Source organism: Dreissena polymorpha, chromosome 1 (assembly GCF_020536995.1).
Source record: "Dreissena polymorpha isolate Duluth1 chromosome 1, UMN_Dpol_1.0, whole genome shotgun sequence".
Classification (NCBI taxonomy): Eukaryota; Metazoa; Mollusca; class Bivalvia; order Myida; family Dreissenidae; genus Dreissena; species Dreissena polymorpha.
The window spans coordinates 38,208,151-38,221,678 of record NC_068355.1 but is presented as its reverse complement, the minus strand read 5'-3'; the positions used below and the strand labels follow the sequence as shown (position 1 = coordinate 38,221,678).

The window sequence follows — 13,528 nt, the reverse complement described above, 5'->3', positions numbered from 1 at the left end:
CTTTTGATACATTAGAACATATTTTTGATGTGGAGGTAGAGTATTACGAAGATTCTTTTAACATGCCTAGGGAAAATAACGATAATATGTATTATAATAATTTTGGAAAAACATTAGTTGAAGTATGTTGTACGAGTTCATAATATTCACATTCTAAATGGCAGGTTACATTTGGATAAACTTGGAAATTTTACATGCGTGGCAAATGGGGGCCACAGTGTAGTAGATTATCATATTGTATCTACAGAATTATTCCCATTTGATTCCAACTTTAATGTTAAACCATATGATGTTTCTGAACACTTTCCTGTCTACTGTCAACTACAGTTTACAGCCTCTCTAAATCACGAAAACCATGACTGCGATTCCTCACCAAAAGATACTCAACATTATGACACTTAAAAGTGGAATGAAAAATATTGTGATTAATTCCAAAAAATACTGACAGAAAACTAAGAAAAATGCCGTGATGATATTTTAAATTGCTAAATGAACATGTAAACGATGCTGTGCATTCGATTATCTCCATTTATGAAACCGCTGCGGAGGATATGCGCACAATAAGGCGCAATTTTAATAAATAACAAAATAATCCGCTCTGGTGGGATAGCGCGTGTAGTAAGGCCAAGCGAGAAATATATTCGTTGCTCAGGCGTTTTCGTTGGACCAATAAACCGGCCGATTATCATTCGTACAAAAATGCACGTCGGTCCTTAAAAAACTTATGTCTAGCAAAAAAAAAATCTATACCAAAATAAAAAAAACGTAAAGTTTTAATTGATTCCCGTCAATATCCGCAGTATTTTTGGTCGGTTATTAAAGGAAATAGGTCTACAGCAACAACTCGTGCAACAATCAATCCCAATGAGTGGGTTAAATACTTTCAATCCTTGCTATTTAAAGAATCAGAGAACCCACTACACAATTTTGATGTACGTTCAAATGCGAATAATAACGACCAGGACGATTATATATTAAATTCGCCAATTACAGACGACGAAATAAAAACAAGTGTCAGTAAGCTGAAGCGCGGAAAATCTCAAGGTAAAAAACTGGGATCGGGGCGGAATTTTACATAAATACTAAATACCTTCTTACCCTTATTTTAATGTACTTTTCAATAAGATTTTATCTTCTGGAAACTTTCCTGATGCTTAAAGTATGAGTATCATCGTACCTTTATATAAATCGGGTTCGCGAAGTGATCCTTCAAATTACCGAGGTATATCTCTAGTGGACGTTATGTACAAGATATTTGCAGGCATCATAAATGATAGATTAACCAGGTTTGCCAATGATTTAATTGATGAGGCGCAAGCTGGGTTGAGAGCAGGATATTCGGTTACCGATAATATGTTTATTTTACAGAGTTTGGTGCAAAAATATATTTCTAAGCCAGAAGGTAGATTATATGTGTTTTATGTTTTATTGTTAAAGGCATTCGATTCCTTTGGTGCATCATAAATTGTTCACACGCTTTATGCGTAAAGGAATCGAGGGCAACGTTCTTAAGGTCTTGACCTCGATGTACTCCAAACTTAAAAGTTATGTACGCACGAGCCCCGGCGCTATTTCGAGCCCGTTTGCTTGTAACATCGGTACTAGACAGGGCGACTTGTGCTCGCCGATTAATTTTAGTTTATACATAAATGATCTGTGTTCATTTATACGACAAAAGTGCGACACTGGAATATTTGTCACAAACGATATCCCTGACATATTTTGTATACTTTTTGCTGATGATATTGCAAATTGTGCAGATACTGCTGTAAATCTACAGTTGCAGTTAAATGCTATTGCAGAATTTTGTACTTTAACAAGCATGGATTTGAATATAAAAAAAACTGAGGTAATGGTATTTAGAAATGGGGGTCCATTACGTCACTACGAGAAATGGTATTTCAATAATTGTCCAGTAAATACAACGTCCGTCTATAAATATATGGGCATCCTATATACCCCAAAGTTATGCTGATCGGCTGCAAAAACTATATTAGCCGCTCAAGGATGATAAGAATTATTTGCCATTAAAGAATACCAAATTCCGTTCGGATATTTCTGCTGTACAGAATTCTTTAAATTATTTGATGCCATGGTTACACCAATACTCACATTCGGATCAGAAATCTGGGGATTCACATATAGTGATTCAATAGAGCGTGCACAAATATAAGCTTGCAAGTACTTCCTGGGCGTTAAAACTGCGGTCAATAACTGTGTAGCTTTAGGAGAATGTGGCCGTCTAACAATGTACGTCACTTATCACTCAAAATGTATAAAATACTGGTGTAAACTTCTCCAGATGCCTGATAGAAGATGTCCAAAAAACTGTTATAAAATGTTAAAGTCATTAGATGATATTGAAAGGCGAAATTGGGCAACGGATGTAAAGGAGCTTCTTTTTAAATATGGGTTCGGCTTTATTTGGCTCTCACAGGATGTTGGTGATAATGATTTATCCATGCTCCTTTTTAAACAACGTCTGACTGATTGTACAACTCAAACCTGGCACGAGAACATAAATGACTCTTCTAGATGCGATACTTACATGCAATTTAGAAGTTTATTAAACACGGAACGATATTTAGACATTGCAATGCCATTTCATTGCAGGCAGGCGTTAGCGAGATTTCGTTGTTCGAGCCATAGGTTTCAAATAGAGTTACCGGTAGGTAGAAAATAAGGAATACCAAGAAATTTTAGAATATGTGCACATTGCCAATCAGAAAATGAACCCGTAAAAAAGAGGATGAATATCATGTATTTTTTTAATGTTATAAATATGCTGAAATTATGCAAACTTATTTGTATAATTGGTATCATGGCAGGCAAACTATTTCGAATTTCTTTGATCTGATAAGAAATGAAAATGAGTTTGTTATTAAAAAATAGCCCTCTATGTTAACCAGTTAATACGTGTTTCATATAGAACATAAATTTACTTGTAGTTGAAGTATGTTTGTTTGTTTTTTTCTCCAGTCAAATGTTATTGTAAATATATACGTAGGGACAACTCTCTGTATTATCTGTATATATATTATGTATACATGTTGTATTATGGGCCGGAGGCCTTTCTTTAAAATAAAATTACTACTGCTACTACTAATACATTTGATCTAAAGATAAGCGTACACGATGACCATAAAAATCATGCAAAGTATTACCAAATCATTGTTTTTAGTACCGTAGGTCATTTCATCAGGACCAAAACGCACGGACGGGATAGATTTTTGTCATGTGCGTAAAAGATGCTCTGATTTTAAGAAACACTATTTCTAATGTTGTTACTTAACTTCAAATAGTTATCTTCCATATATACAAAGTATTTTACCTGGTATTTTCGTAACCGTATACGATGCTGCTAATGTTTATATTATTACTATGTTTATCTCTGTGACATAATTGAATGTGAAATATCTAGTGTTTAGACGATGTATACTGTGCAAGTCTGAATAAATATGTTGTCTTGTCTTGTCTTGTCTTGCTATCAGCTCCGCTGGTACGCCCTACCCCACATAATTTTAGAGATAGAGCAGGACGTCGGCGGGACGGTGTACGGCATACACCTAAGGCAACCGATCATCGAAATCCTGCTCTCTGCCTGCATTGTACTTTTAGAGTTTGATTTAATGGTAGTAGACATATTTCGCGTTTTTTGTATCTTTGTTTGACTAGACTATACTGTTGTGATCGTTTTATAATTTGAGCAAGAAGTCGGCGAGTCGGCGTACGGCATACACCTAAAGCCCAAATCTCACTATTTCCGGTAGAGCCCCGGTCCATCCCGGTTTGCTAACGCCGGTCGACCGGCGAGAACCAGGATGATTCGTTTAATTTGTTTAACGCGGTAACACTATATCCCGATGCCGCCCCGGTTGAAGCCGGTCAACTACCCGTCAGAGTCCCGGTCAACCCCGGACTGGCTACGGTTTATCCCGGTGAAGCCCCGGCAGAGCCCCGGTTGTCGCCGGTAATGCCCCAGTTGAGCCCCGGTAAAGGCCGGCAGCGTCCCGGCAGAGCCTATGTATACCGTAACTCCGCCGGCACTCATCGGGGCTATACCGGCATCAGACCCCGGCAGAGCTACGGAAACGCCCCGCTTTACCCCGGTCGTCGCCGGTAATGCCCCGACGGATCCCCGGTGAATGCCGGTGGCGTCCAGGTAGAGCGCCGGTTTACTTATGTACCGTAGCTATACCGGGACTCTGCCGGCATTCACCGGGGCTCCATCGGGGCGTTGCCGTAGCTCTGCCGGGGTCTGTATGGGCCCCGGTGCAGCTACAATGCCGTGCCAGTTGTTCCCGGTGCCGTCCCGGTTGTTCCCGGTGCCACGCCGGTCGTTGCCGGTCCTAAACGGTGACTCCCGGCTCATCCCGGAGGTATCAAACATTTTAATATTTTCCCGGTGGAGCCCAGTGCATCCCGGTGGAGCCCCGGTTCATCCCGGTAGATGCCGGATCACGCACCGGGGCTCCGCCGGCATCATAGTAAGACTGGGCCTTAAAGGCAGCCGGTCACCGAGAACCTGCTTCGTTTTGTATTATTAACATGGTGAACATGACTTTTTCGGTCATGTATTTTCATATAGAAAAAGGATCGCTAATATGTGTGATTGCGAAAATGTGTGGATTTTTTTTTTGAATAACTATATAATACACCGTGTTCAGTACGTATTTTCATTCTACGTAAAATCAATTAAAAACAACAGTATAATAGTTTAAAATGCATTTTCTTTTTAACACTAATTTACCTTTTCGTGTGTGCCTTGCATATCCACGCAGTGACATGCTCTATACTATTGCACACCTATGTGTAACATGACAAAAGCTGGTTTTAGTTTGGATTTCTCTCAGTTTACTATCGGATTTCGGTGTGTCACATGTGCCCCGTTTTAAGATTAAGTTCGTGAGCACCATGTGAAGTCCTAGTAAAAGTGTATACGTAAATAACACAGCCTTGCATGGGGCGATAAAGCGATAGTAATACAAGTATATTTCATACAATTATGATCGATGTAGTTTGATACATGTGATAAGTTCGGACGAGACGGGTTTACCTGGTGAGTACTATATATGTCTAAATACACACTGAACATACTTGAATACTAACTATTTTAATAAATACTGACGGTTAAAATATTGTGGGACGGGTAGTTACAACTTACAAGGACCTGCTTATCGAAGCGCGGTAATTAGCACAATCTTCGAAGGTTTTACAAATCAAAAACATATAAAATATCATATGAAGAATAAAAATATATTTTGCCATCACATTGTTTCGAACCTACGACAACTGAGATAGAATAAGACATTCGGACTATATGGTAAATTGAGGTGTTCACGATTGGTATGTGTACACTTGTTTTCACAGGTTTAATATTAAAACCAGGAAAATTAGTTGAGCATCTTTTGATGAGTTTTCATATGTATTATTTATATATTTTTTGGTTAATAGACTTATATCTTTGCTTTGATTTTATTGGTTTACGTGTTTGATAGAGATGATTAAACATTAATACTATATAACACTTAAAATATTGTTTTCTTTCTCACTCTTTTTTGAACACTCTTGTTTAAATACCAAGTTTCTGTTTCACGTCATGTGCAATAGAATTGTATCCATATCAAGGCGGCCTGTTAAACGACTCATATTTATCTTGGGCAAGCTTACCCAATCTTTACCAGTACTAAGGTCAAACACATATGGCAGTAACGCTCTATTGGTCATTGTCGGCTCGGGTATTACTTCAATGTACCCCGTGTACTCTAAAGTATACTTAAATGTACCCCGGGTACGTAAAATAAACCAACACGTACCCGACCAATTAGACTGTATCCGAGTTTTATTACCGCCAACAATCTGATTTCGTAAAACGCGCTACGGAATACAAAACAGAAGTAACTTCAAAAAAACATACCTCAAGATCCTTTTGTGGTATGAGTTTCGATAATATAGAGGTAAAAAAAGCAGACGACAACACACTTAGCATAAGAATTCCCGGGTACGTTTTAGTATATTTACCGTAACCGGGATACATTTAAGTATACTTAAGAGTACCCGGGGTACATTTAAATAGTACCCGAGCCGACAATGACCAATCGAGCGGCAGTAACTGACGCTAAATAGGTCTTTGTCAGCTTAGGTACTATTTAAATGTATACCGGGTACTCGAAATTAAACTACACATTACAATATATCCCGGATGCGCTTTACGCCACCCGGTCATACCCAGGGTACTTATTTTGTATATTTTCCGTGCCCCGGATACTTTGTGTTATACATAAGAGGACCATGGCTACTTTTAAGAAGTTCATACCTGAGCCGATTATGATAAATCGTGGAATCTCCATTGGCCATTTTCGGCTAGGGTAGTACTTAAAAATTTCCCGAGTACTCCTCTTAAGCATACTACAATGTACCACGGGTACGGAAAGTACGCTTTAAGGCATAACTGTCGCAATTGAATCTGATATTGGAGGTGGGGTGGTCACAGTAGAAGGGTTTTTTAACCAATCGCCTCAAGTAATGAAGCTCGGCCTGGGATCGAAACCGCGATTCTCAATTCTTTCAGCTGAGCCCTCCCGACTATTTGGATCATTTGAGTTCGTAAATTTATTAATTTGATTAAATGCCCCTTTAATGCAAGGTCAACGATTGTGTGTTGGTTTAAGAGCTAGGACATTGCTGATACCGTATAAATAGTTTAACTCACTGTACTGAATGGTCGATGCTTGTGAATTACAGATTCACTAAAGATGGGTCTTGTCGAATACATCCACCCATCGCTCGCTACAGCGGACTGGGAACAACTGAACGTGAAGCTTAACTACATCGGCCTCTCCTTTGCCTTCTTTTGCGCAGTGTATGGCGCGTCGTCGGCAGTTTCTTCTCCTCTGGTCACGTACAAGAACCTCCGCACGAAAGAGAAGATATTTTGGAACCTTGCCATTGTCCGTGCGGTGTACGGTATCTACTGCACGGTATTCGGCCTGTGGGCGATCTTCGTTGACACGGAACTAGAACACGACGTCGTATTTGCCACCACGCCCACTAGCCATTTCGCAATGTGCACCACCGTTGGCTTCTTCATATTCGAATGCAGCATGATCTTGTGGTCGGACATCTACTACAAACAGTTCAACTTGCTTCTTAACCTCCACCATTGGCTTTCCCTCATCGCCTACTCGACGCTTATCTACGTGAAAAGCACCCACTTCTTTGGCACGCGGGGTTTGATCCTCGAAATGTCCACGCCGTTCAGTTGCCTCTGCTGGACTCTCTTAAAGGCCGACATGGCGCATACCTTGCTCTGGAAGGCCAACCAGTTCATACTGGTTCACACCTTCCACCTCCGGTCCGTGGTCGAGTTTTCAATGTGGTACTGGACCTACAACCACTGGGACCGGATATGGAGCGCCATGCCGATGCCCATGTTTGCCCTCTTCTACACGCAACTGACGCTCGTTGCGTTCGTGATGACGCCATATTGGACATACAAGAAGACGGTGCAAATGATCAACCCCGTGGATTGGAACTTCGAGGATTCCAATAAGCACAAGGCGAAGAATGGTTCGGTCAAACGCGAATAAACCGTTAATATTTGCGTCAAATGTATTGATCATTGATTTATTATTATGGTAACCTAATACTCAATTACGAATGTGCGCAGTAGATAATTTCTATGAATATTGTGAAGCCATCCTCATACTTTCAGGTTTTGCGTTTGCCAGCCCACATTAACGGACATATTTTTTTCGAAAACATATCGTGACGCTGTTATTCAGTTTCATTCTGATCATGAGGATGAACTTCCGAATTCATTAATTTTTATTAAATAAAACTTGGTTGTACTAAATTTCAGTTGTGGTCAGCGATGTTTACAGCAAACCGTGCCTTTGCAAATTATATATGATTTATCGTATGCATAAAAATTAAAACCGACAGTAGACTCTGTGCTTTACTTTCTTCCCTATTAATTTATAAGCTCGTATAACGTATTTGCGTGGAATGTTAAGTAAAAGAACTGTTTTGAAACTAAATAGAACCCTCGGTATTAGTTAAAAGATCAGAAATATTGTAAGATTGTCTTTATGTAATTTTATGTGCTTTTTAAAATGCATTTTCTTACTGTTGAAATATACTACACTACATCAAGAATACATGTTATGTGCAATATTTAAACAAATGATACTCGACAGTCTGTTTCTATATAAATCTGAATGCACTTTAAAACCTATATATTGACAAATATATAAGCTGAACTTAAGTGCCAATTTAAAAATCAATTGAAACAGTACGCTGGTAATATGAAATTATGTTTAGTTTTGTTTTAACGCCCCGGTCCACCGACAATTACTTGTTTGATACTGTAATGGCATCAGAAATTATGAGGGGAAATGGGATTTATTCTACTAACACACATTTCGTTTGTAAAAACATATTGAATGTTAATGTGTGTGACTTTTAGTGCAAACAGAATTTAGACTTCATAAGTCGCTTGTTACCATGGTTGTGTAATTTTCTCTATAAAGCCTGGAGGCATGACATCCTTTAGCGTGTTTAACAATTATGCAATAACAATCACCAAATCAGTTATATTAAGCGATTGGAAACGATTAATGTGAAATTATCTGTTTTAAGTAAATGTGTGCTGGGGCTTTAATGCTTTGTTTACAATATACATGCATGTTTTTTTTTCGGTGCAATATGATGTGTTTTCCTTGTGTTATATTATTATTTGAAATAAATATTGTTCATAGTATGCATGATAGTCATTATTTCGTTCAGTACCCTTTGTGCATCAGTTCGCTAACAGTGTTGGATATAGAAAGATTTTCAGTACAAGGACATCCATAAGCCCGCTGTCTGTCTGTTCTTACGTCAACCCGCCCTCGTAACTCTGCTACCTTCTGAGATGTTCTGCTCCGCTCTTCCAACTTGTGTTCAGGTATGTGTTTCGCTCCGCTCTGCTATCTTTTGTTCAGTTATGGTCTGTTCCGTTTTGCTTTCCTCTGTTCAGGTATATCTACTGCTCCGCTGTGCTATCTTTTTTCAGGTTCAAGTTTTCCACTCCGCTCTGATATTTTTTTAGGTATGTTACACTCTGCTATCATTTGATTAAGTATTTTTCCGCTCCGCTCCGCTATGCTATCTTTTGTTCAGGCATGTTCCACTCTGCTATGTTTTGTGCAGGTATGTCCCGTTCCGCTCTGCTATTTTGTGTTCATGTACGTTTAGTTCCACAGTGCTAACGTGTGTTCAGGTATGTTCCACTACGCTGTGCTATCTGGTATTCAGGTACGTTCCACTCCGCTGTGCCATCTTGAGTTCAGGTGTGTTCCGCTTCTCTCTGCAATCGCCGATTATCCTTTATTGCGATTCTCTCCTCTTTCATATCGCCTCGCCTGTACTGCTATGTTTCGATTAAATCTGCTAATGCTCATTCGAGCTTGTTCCGCGCTTTTGGAATGCTCTATTATGTTCCGCCCGCTATGCCGCTCATCTCTGCCACTTTCTTTTCACATATGTTCCGCTCTGCTTCTAGCATTTATGTTTGGGGTATGTTCCGTTTCTCCAGGCTGATCGTACAAACAAATTTTACCGTTTTCCCAATCTCCACGCAGAGTTGTCGTTCCTTTCTCTCACATACTACCTCTGCAATCACAAGAAAATAAATCCTACCAGACTTAGTAGGATTTAATGTTTTTGTTTATGTATTATATTATAAAAAGAAGTATCATTTGTCTACGATATTTTGAAAATAGAGTATACATTCAGGTTCGTACGTAAAAAAATAGTTCCAAACGTTCCGAGAATAAGCTGTCCAACTATTCAACGGGCTGTTTTCAAATTCGCTACGCCATCTTCGAGTTGAATAAGTTAATAACGGACGTGTGGCTTTCCTGACTACTATTTCCGGGTCAACTCGAGGTTAGATTACACTAATTCCTATTCCAAAAGTGCCCCATTATAAAACTGCCAACTTTTACAGCATTGTTCACGTCTTTCCTATTTATCAAATATTGCAAGTCGGGTAATATTTTCAGATCAAATATGTCCTCTTCCAATAATTGAAGTCACAAATATACCGTCTCGAATTTCTACGAAAGTAAAATTCGGCCAAAGCCTAGAATACTCAGAAATCAGAGTTCCAGAGTTAAGATTTCGACAAAGCCCCGCACTTCAATAAACGAACCCCAAATAATAATCTGTCGACTTAGTCCCCAATAAAATGCACTAACATATTGCAAACATGCACATGATAAACGAAATTATCACATGAGCGCGAGCGCTTAATTGCTTTTAAGAGAAAATGGACTCTTTATAAATAGGCACTTCTTACCACGGAGGGATAAGGCTGATTTAGTATATTGTAACCTCGAAGATTGGGGGGGGGGGGGGGGCAGTCTTCAGTTTTTCTTGAAAATCCCCAGGCCGACAAGGTTACAATATACCAAAAGATTTCCTACACAAATTCAATGTAAAAGCAATAACTTCAACAAAAAATAAAGTCAAACTTTTGCGCATAGAGACCCCATAACCATACCTTTTCTTAAAGAGCATTCCAAGCCGCAATGATTTAGACAATAAAAAAGGGGGGTCATGCATTTTGTAAGAAAGAACTCGATGTGAATCAGCGGTCACTGTTTTACACCCATCAATTTACCGGGTTCGTACCAGTGGATGAGGGTTTCCCGCCATCTGTCAAAGTCTCATGTAGTCTTTAACCTTCAAGCAAATGAGTGAATTTCTATTAAACATCAATGTTTTCCCTACCACCTGCACAAAGAAACATTCTAAAATAAAGTCATGGCAAGTGCCCACACAGAGAATTGTGTCTTCTTATAAATGATGTTCGGGTTTTCAGAGGCGTATCCAGAAAATGTTCAGAGGGGGGGGGGGGCTGAACTGGGGAGGGTGCGGGAGGGGTGTCCCCTCGTGTCGCTGATTTTTTTTTGAAATGGCACCTTGAAATGACGCAATTTCAAGGTATCTTATCAGCAATTGGCATGATTAAAGTGCATGTAAAACAAACAAGAACTTTAGTTCAGACATCAAGTGTGACAGACAAACAGACACACAGGGGTAAATCAAATGCCTCTCACACCACTAAAGTGGTGTGAGTCATAATCTTTATCCAGAAATGTTAACAGTGTTAGATGGGAGGACCTCTTAATTAACCATGTTGTCGAATAGGGGAGAGGGGAGGTGCGGGAGGGGTGTCCCCTCCTGTCGTCGATTTTTAAATGGCACCTTGAAATGACGCAATTTTATGCTATCTAATCAGCATTTTGCATGATAAAAGTGCATGTAAAACAAACAAGAACTTTAGTTCAGACATCAAGTGTGACAGACAAGCAGACACACAGGGGTAAATCAAATGTCTCTCACACCACTAAAGTGGTGGGAGACATAATCTTTATCCAGAAATTGTTAACAGTGTTAGATGGGTGGACCTCCTAATTAACCATGTTGGATATCCTACTAAGTCACCCTCTTGTATGGGTAGATATTTATCAAACTTGGTTGTTATCATATTATGTATTATCTTGTTGAGTCTCGTGGTTCAAAAACTGTCAAATAAGGCAAAGTCATTGATAAACCTTTTTTTACAAATTATAAAAATAACATTTTAACAACACTCTTTATTTCAAGTTCTATCAATGCGGATGGCCGAATGATGATAGAGCGGTAGACTTTTGCTCCATGGCTCCAGGGGTTAGTGGTTCGAGTCCCATTGAGGTTTAATTTTTTTTAAGTCTTTACTTGTATTCCTGTTTTTTTTATTGGAGATTTTAGACCCAATGTTAACATTTATCAATATAACGCATTTTATGACAAACTTCAATACATGCCAAAATCTGTGAAAAGGCCCCTTTAAATTCATCAAAGAAACTTTCCGAAAAATTAATGAGCCATTTGTTAACATTTACCTATAGCTAATCAAATAGAGTAGCTTATCACTTACAGTCAGTGAAGCGTGCAGTTTAGCCGGCGAAGGTTAGATCGTCTGTACGCATGCCTGGGGGCTGATCACACAAATTGACAGCTGTTTATGGATTAATTAGGGGCATATGACAGGAAATACACAAGTGGATTGAAACTATAAGGGGCTCATTTAAAAAAACAAAAATGGTATCTTCCCAGCTAGCTGGGGGGGGGGGGGGGCTTTACCCCCCTAGCCCCCCACCTAAATACGCATCTGGACCGTTTTTAAAGAGTATAACATTGCACTCCAAAAAGATTTAGTATATTGTAACCACAACCACTGGTCTGCAAAACACCCTCAAAACAAGGACTTCAGTCACAACCTGAAAATAGATTCAGACAATATTCAGTGCAGCTCATCAACAGCTTGAAAATAAAGCAGCAGCACAAAACAATGCAGAAAATGCTCTTTAAATTGATATCTGGGGTAAAACAGACCTTTTTCGGGGGTCTTGCGTAGCGAGTGATGGTCACATTCCACTAAATCGGTATCCCTCCATCGAAAGTAGTGCCTATTTCTAAAGAGTTCCTCTTCTCTGCTCTTATAAAAGCAACTTAGATGTGCCTTTTGGGGTTATTTAATATATCATGTCTGTGTGTCCAAAACAAAACAGTGCATTTCATTGGAGGCTAAGTTGCAAAATTAAGTTTTAGGTAGGGGTGCGTTTAGTATAGTACTGGAGTTGTAATGTTTTAGAAGTTACATGGCATATCCTCGTATAGCAATTTTCGCAAGCGGACATGTTTATCTTTTACTTTATACAAAGCATGAACAATCTGACATAAACAAAAGACGAGACAAATGCGTTGAAAGTCTGTCGTTTCATAATAAAAAATTGCAAATCTGAAACCATGTTTTTTATTTTATCAATTTACCAAACGGTGAACAGGTCCCTTTAAGGGAATCATATTTAATGTAATCTGACTTAATTCACCGCCTGAGTGACGTTAATTGAATTGGTCTGATAAAGGCAATTGTGATTAGTTTTGATAAAACAAATACTCGACTTGTTATCGCGTAGGCTTGTGATTTAGCTAGATGTCATCTGACCAGTAATGTTTATCTAAAAGTCTCAACCATGAGTATTTGTAACACGTAGTTACTCATTGCATCTTTTTCCCTGTCTTTATCCTCTTGTTTCATACTTTCGTCGCCCTACGTATCTATTCTCAGCCTTTCATCGCCTCCGTCCGTCCGTCTGCCCACTCGTCCATCATTTCGTTTGGTCGTTAGGTCGTTTCGTTCGTTTGACTGATTTCTCAAAACACACTTTTAATTTGCAAAATTTTTAGTATTTTGCAGATATTTTCGGAGTTTTATTTCGATGATTGCTTTAAGTGTTAACTTGTTGTTCTATTATCAAGAATAATTTTTTCTAACATCATTGTGTATCAAATTAAGTTCAGATAATTCAACATAAATACATCTAATTATATCTAATTAATCTTTTTTTTTTATCGTTACAACTCGATATACTAAATCGAGACTAGTTAAAAATCGTACCATCTGAACCTTTCTAAACACAGAATAATAAATAGG

The 13,528-nt window shown here is 38.8% G+C and overlaps 1 protein-coding gene across 2 annotated transcripts; it reads left to right on the top strand.

Moving 5' to 3' along the window:
- The first annotated feature begins 4,860 nt into the window (after positions 1-4,860).
- On the top strand, positions 4,861-8,761 carry LOC127865035 (protein CLN8-like). 2 transcript variants are annotated; one of them, XM_052404913.1, is made up of 2 exons: positions 4,861-5,059; positions 6,745-8,761. In XM_052404913.1, the coding sequence occupies exon 2, from the start codon at positions 6,756-6,758 to the stop codon at positions 7,587-7,589; it is 834 nt and encodes a 277-aa protein (XP_052260873.1). In that variant the 5' UTR covers positions 4,861-5,059; positions 6,745-6,755; the 3' UTR covers positions 7,590-8,761. The 2 variants fall into 2 exon arrangements, with proteins under 2 accessions (XP_052260873.1, XP_052260874.1); XM_052404914.1 differs by lacking the exon at positions 4,861-5,059 and adding an exon at positions 5,067-5,187.
- Positions 8,762-13,528: the final 4,767 nt, after the last annotated feature.

Excerpts from the sequence above, each read along its gene's own strand:
- LOC127865035 (XM_052404913.1), top strand. The coding sequence starts at position 6,756 with ATGGGTCTTGTCGAATACATCCACCCATCGCTCGCTACAGCGGACTGG.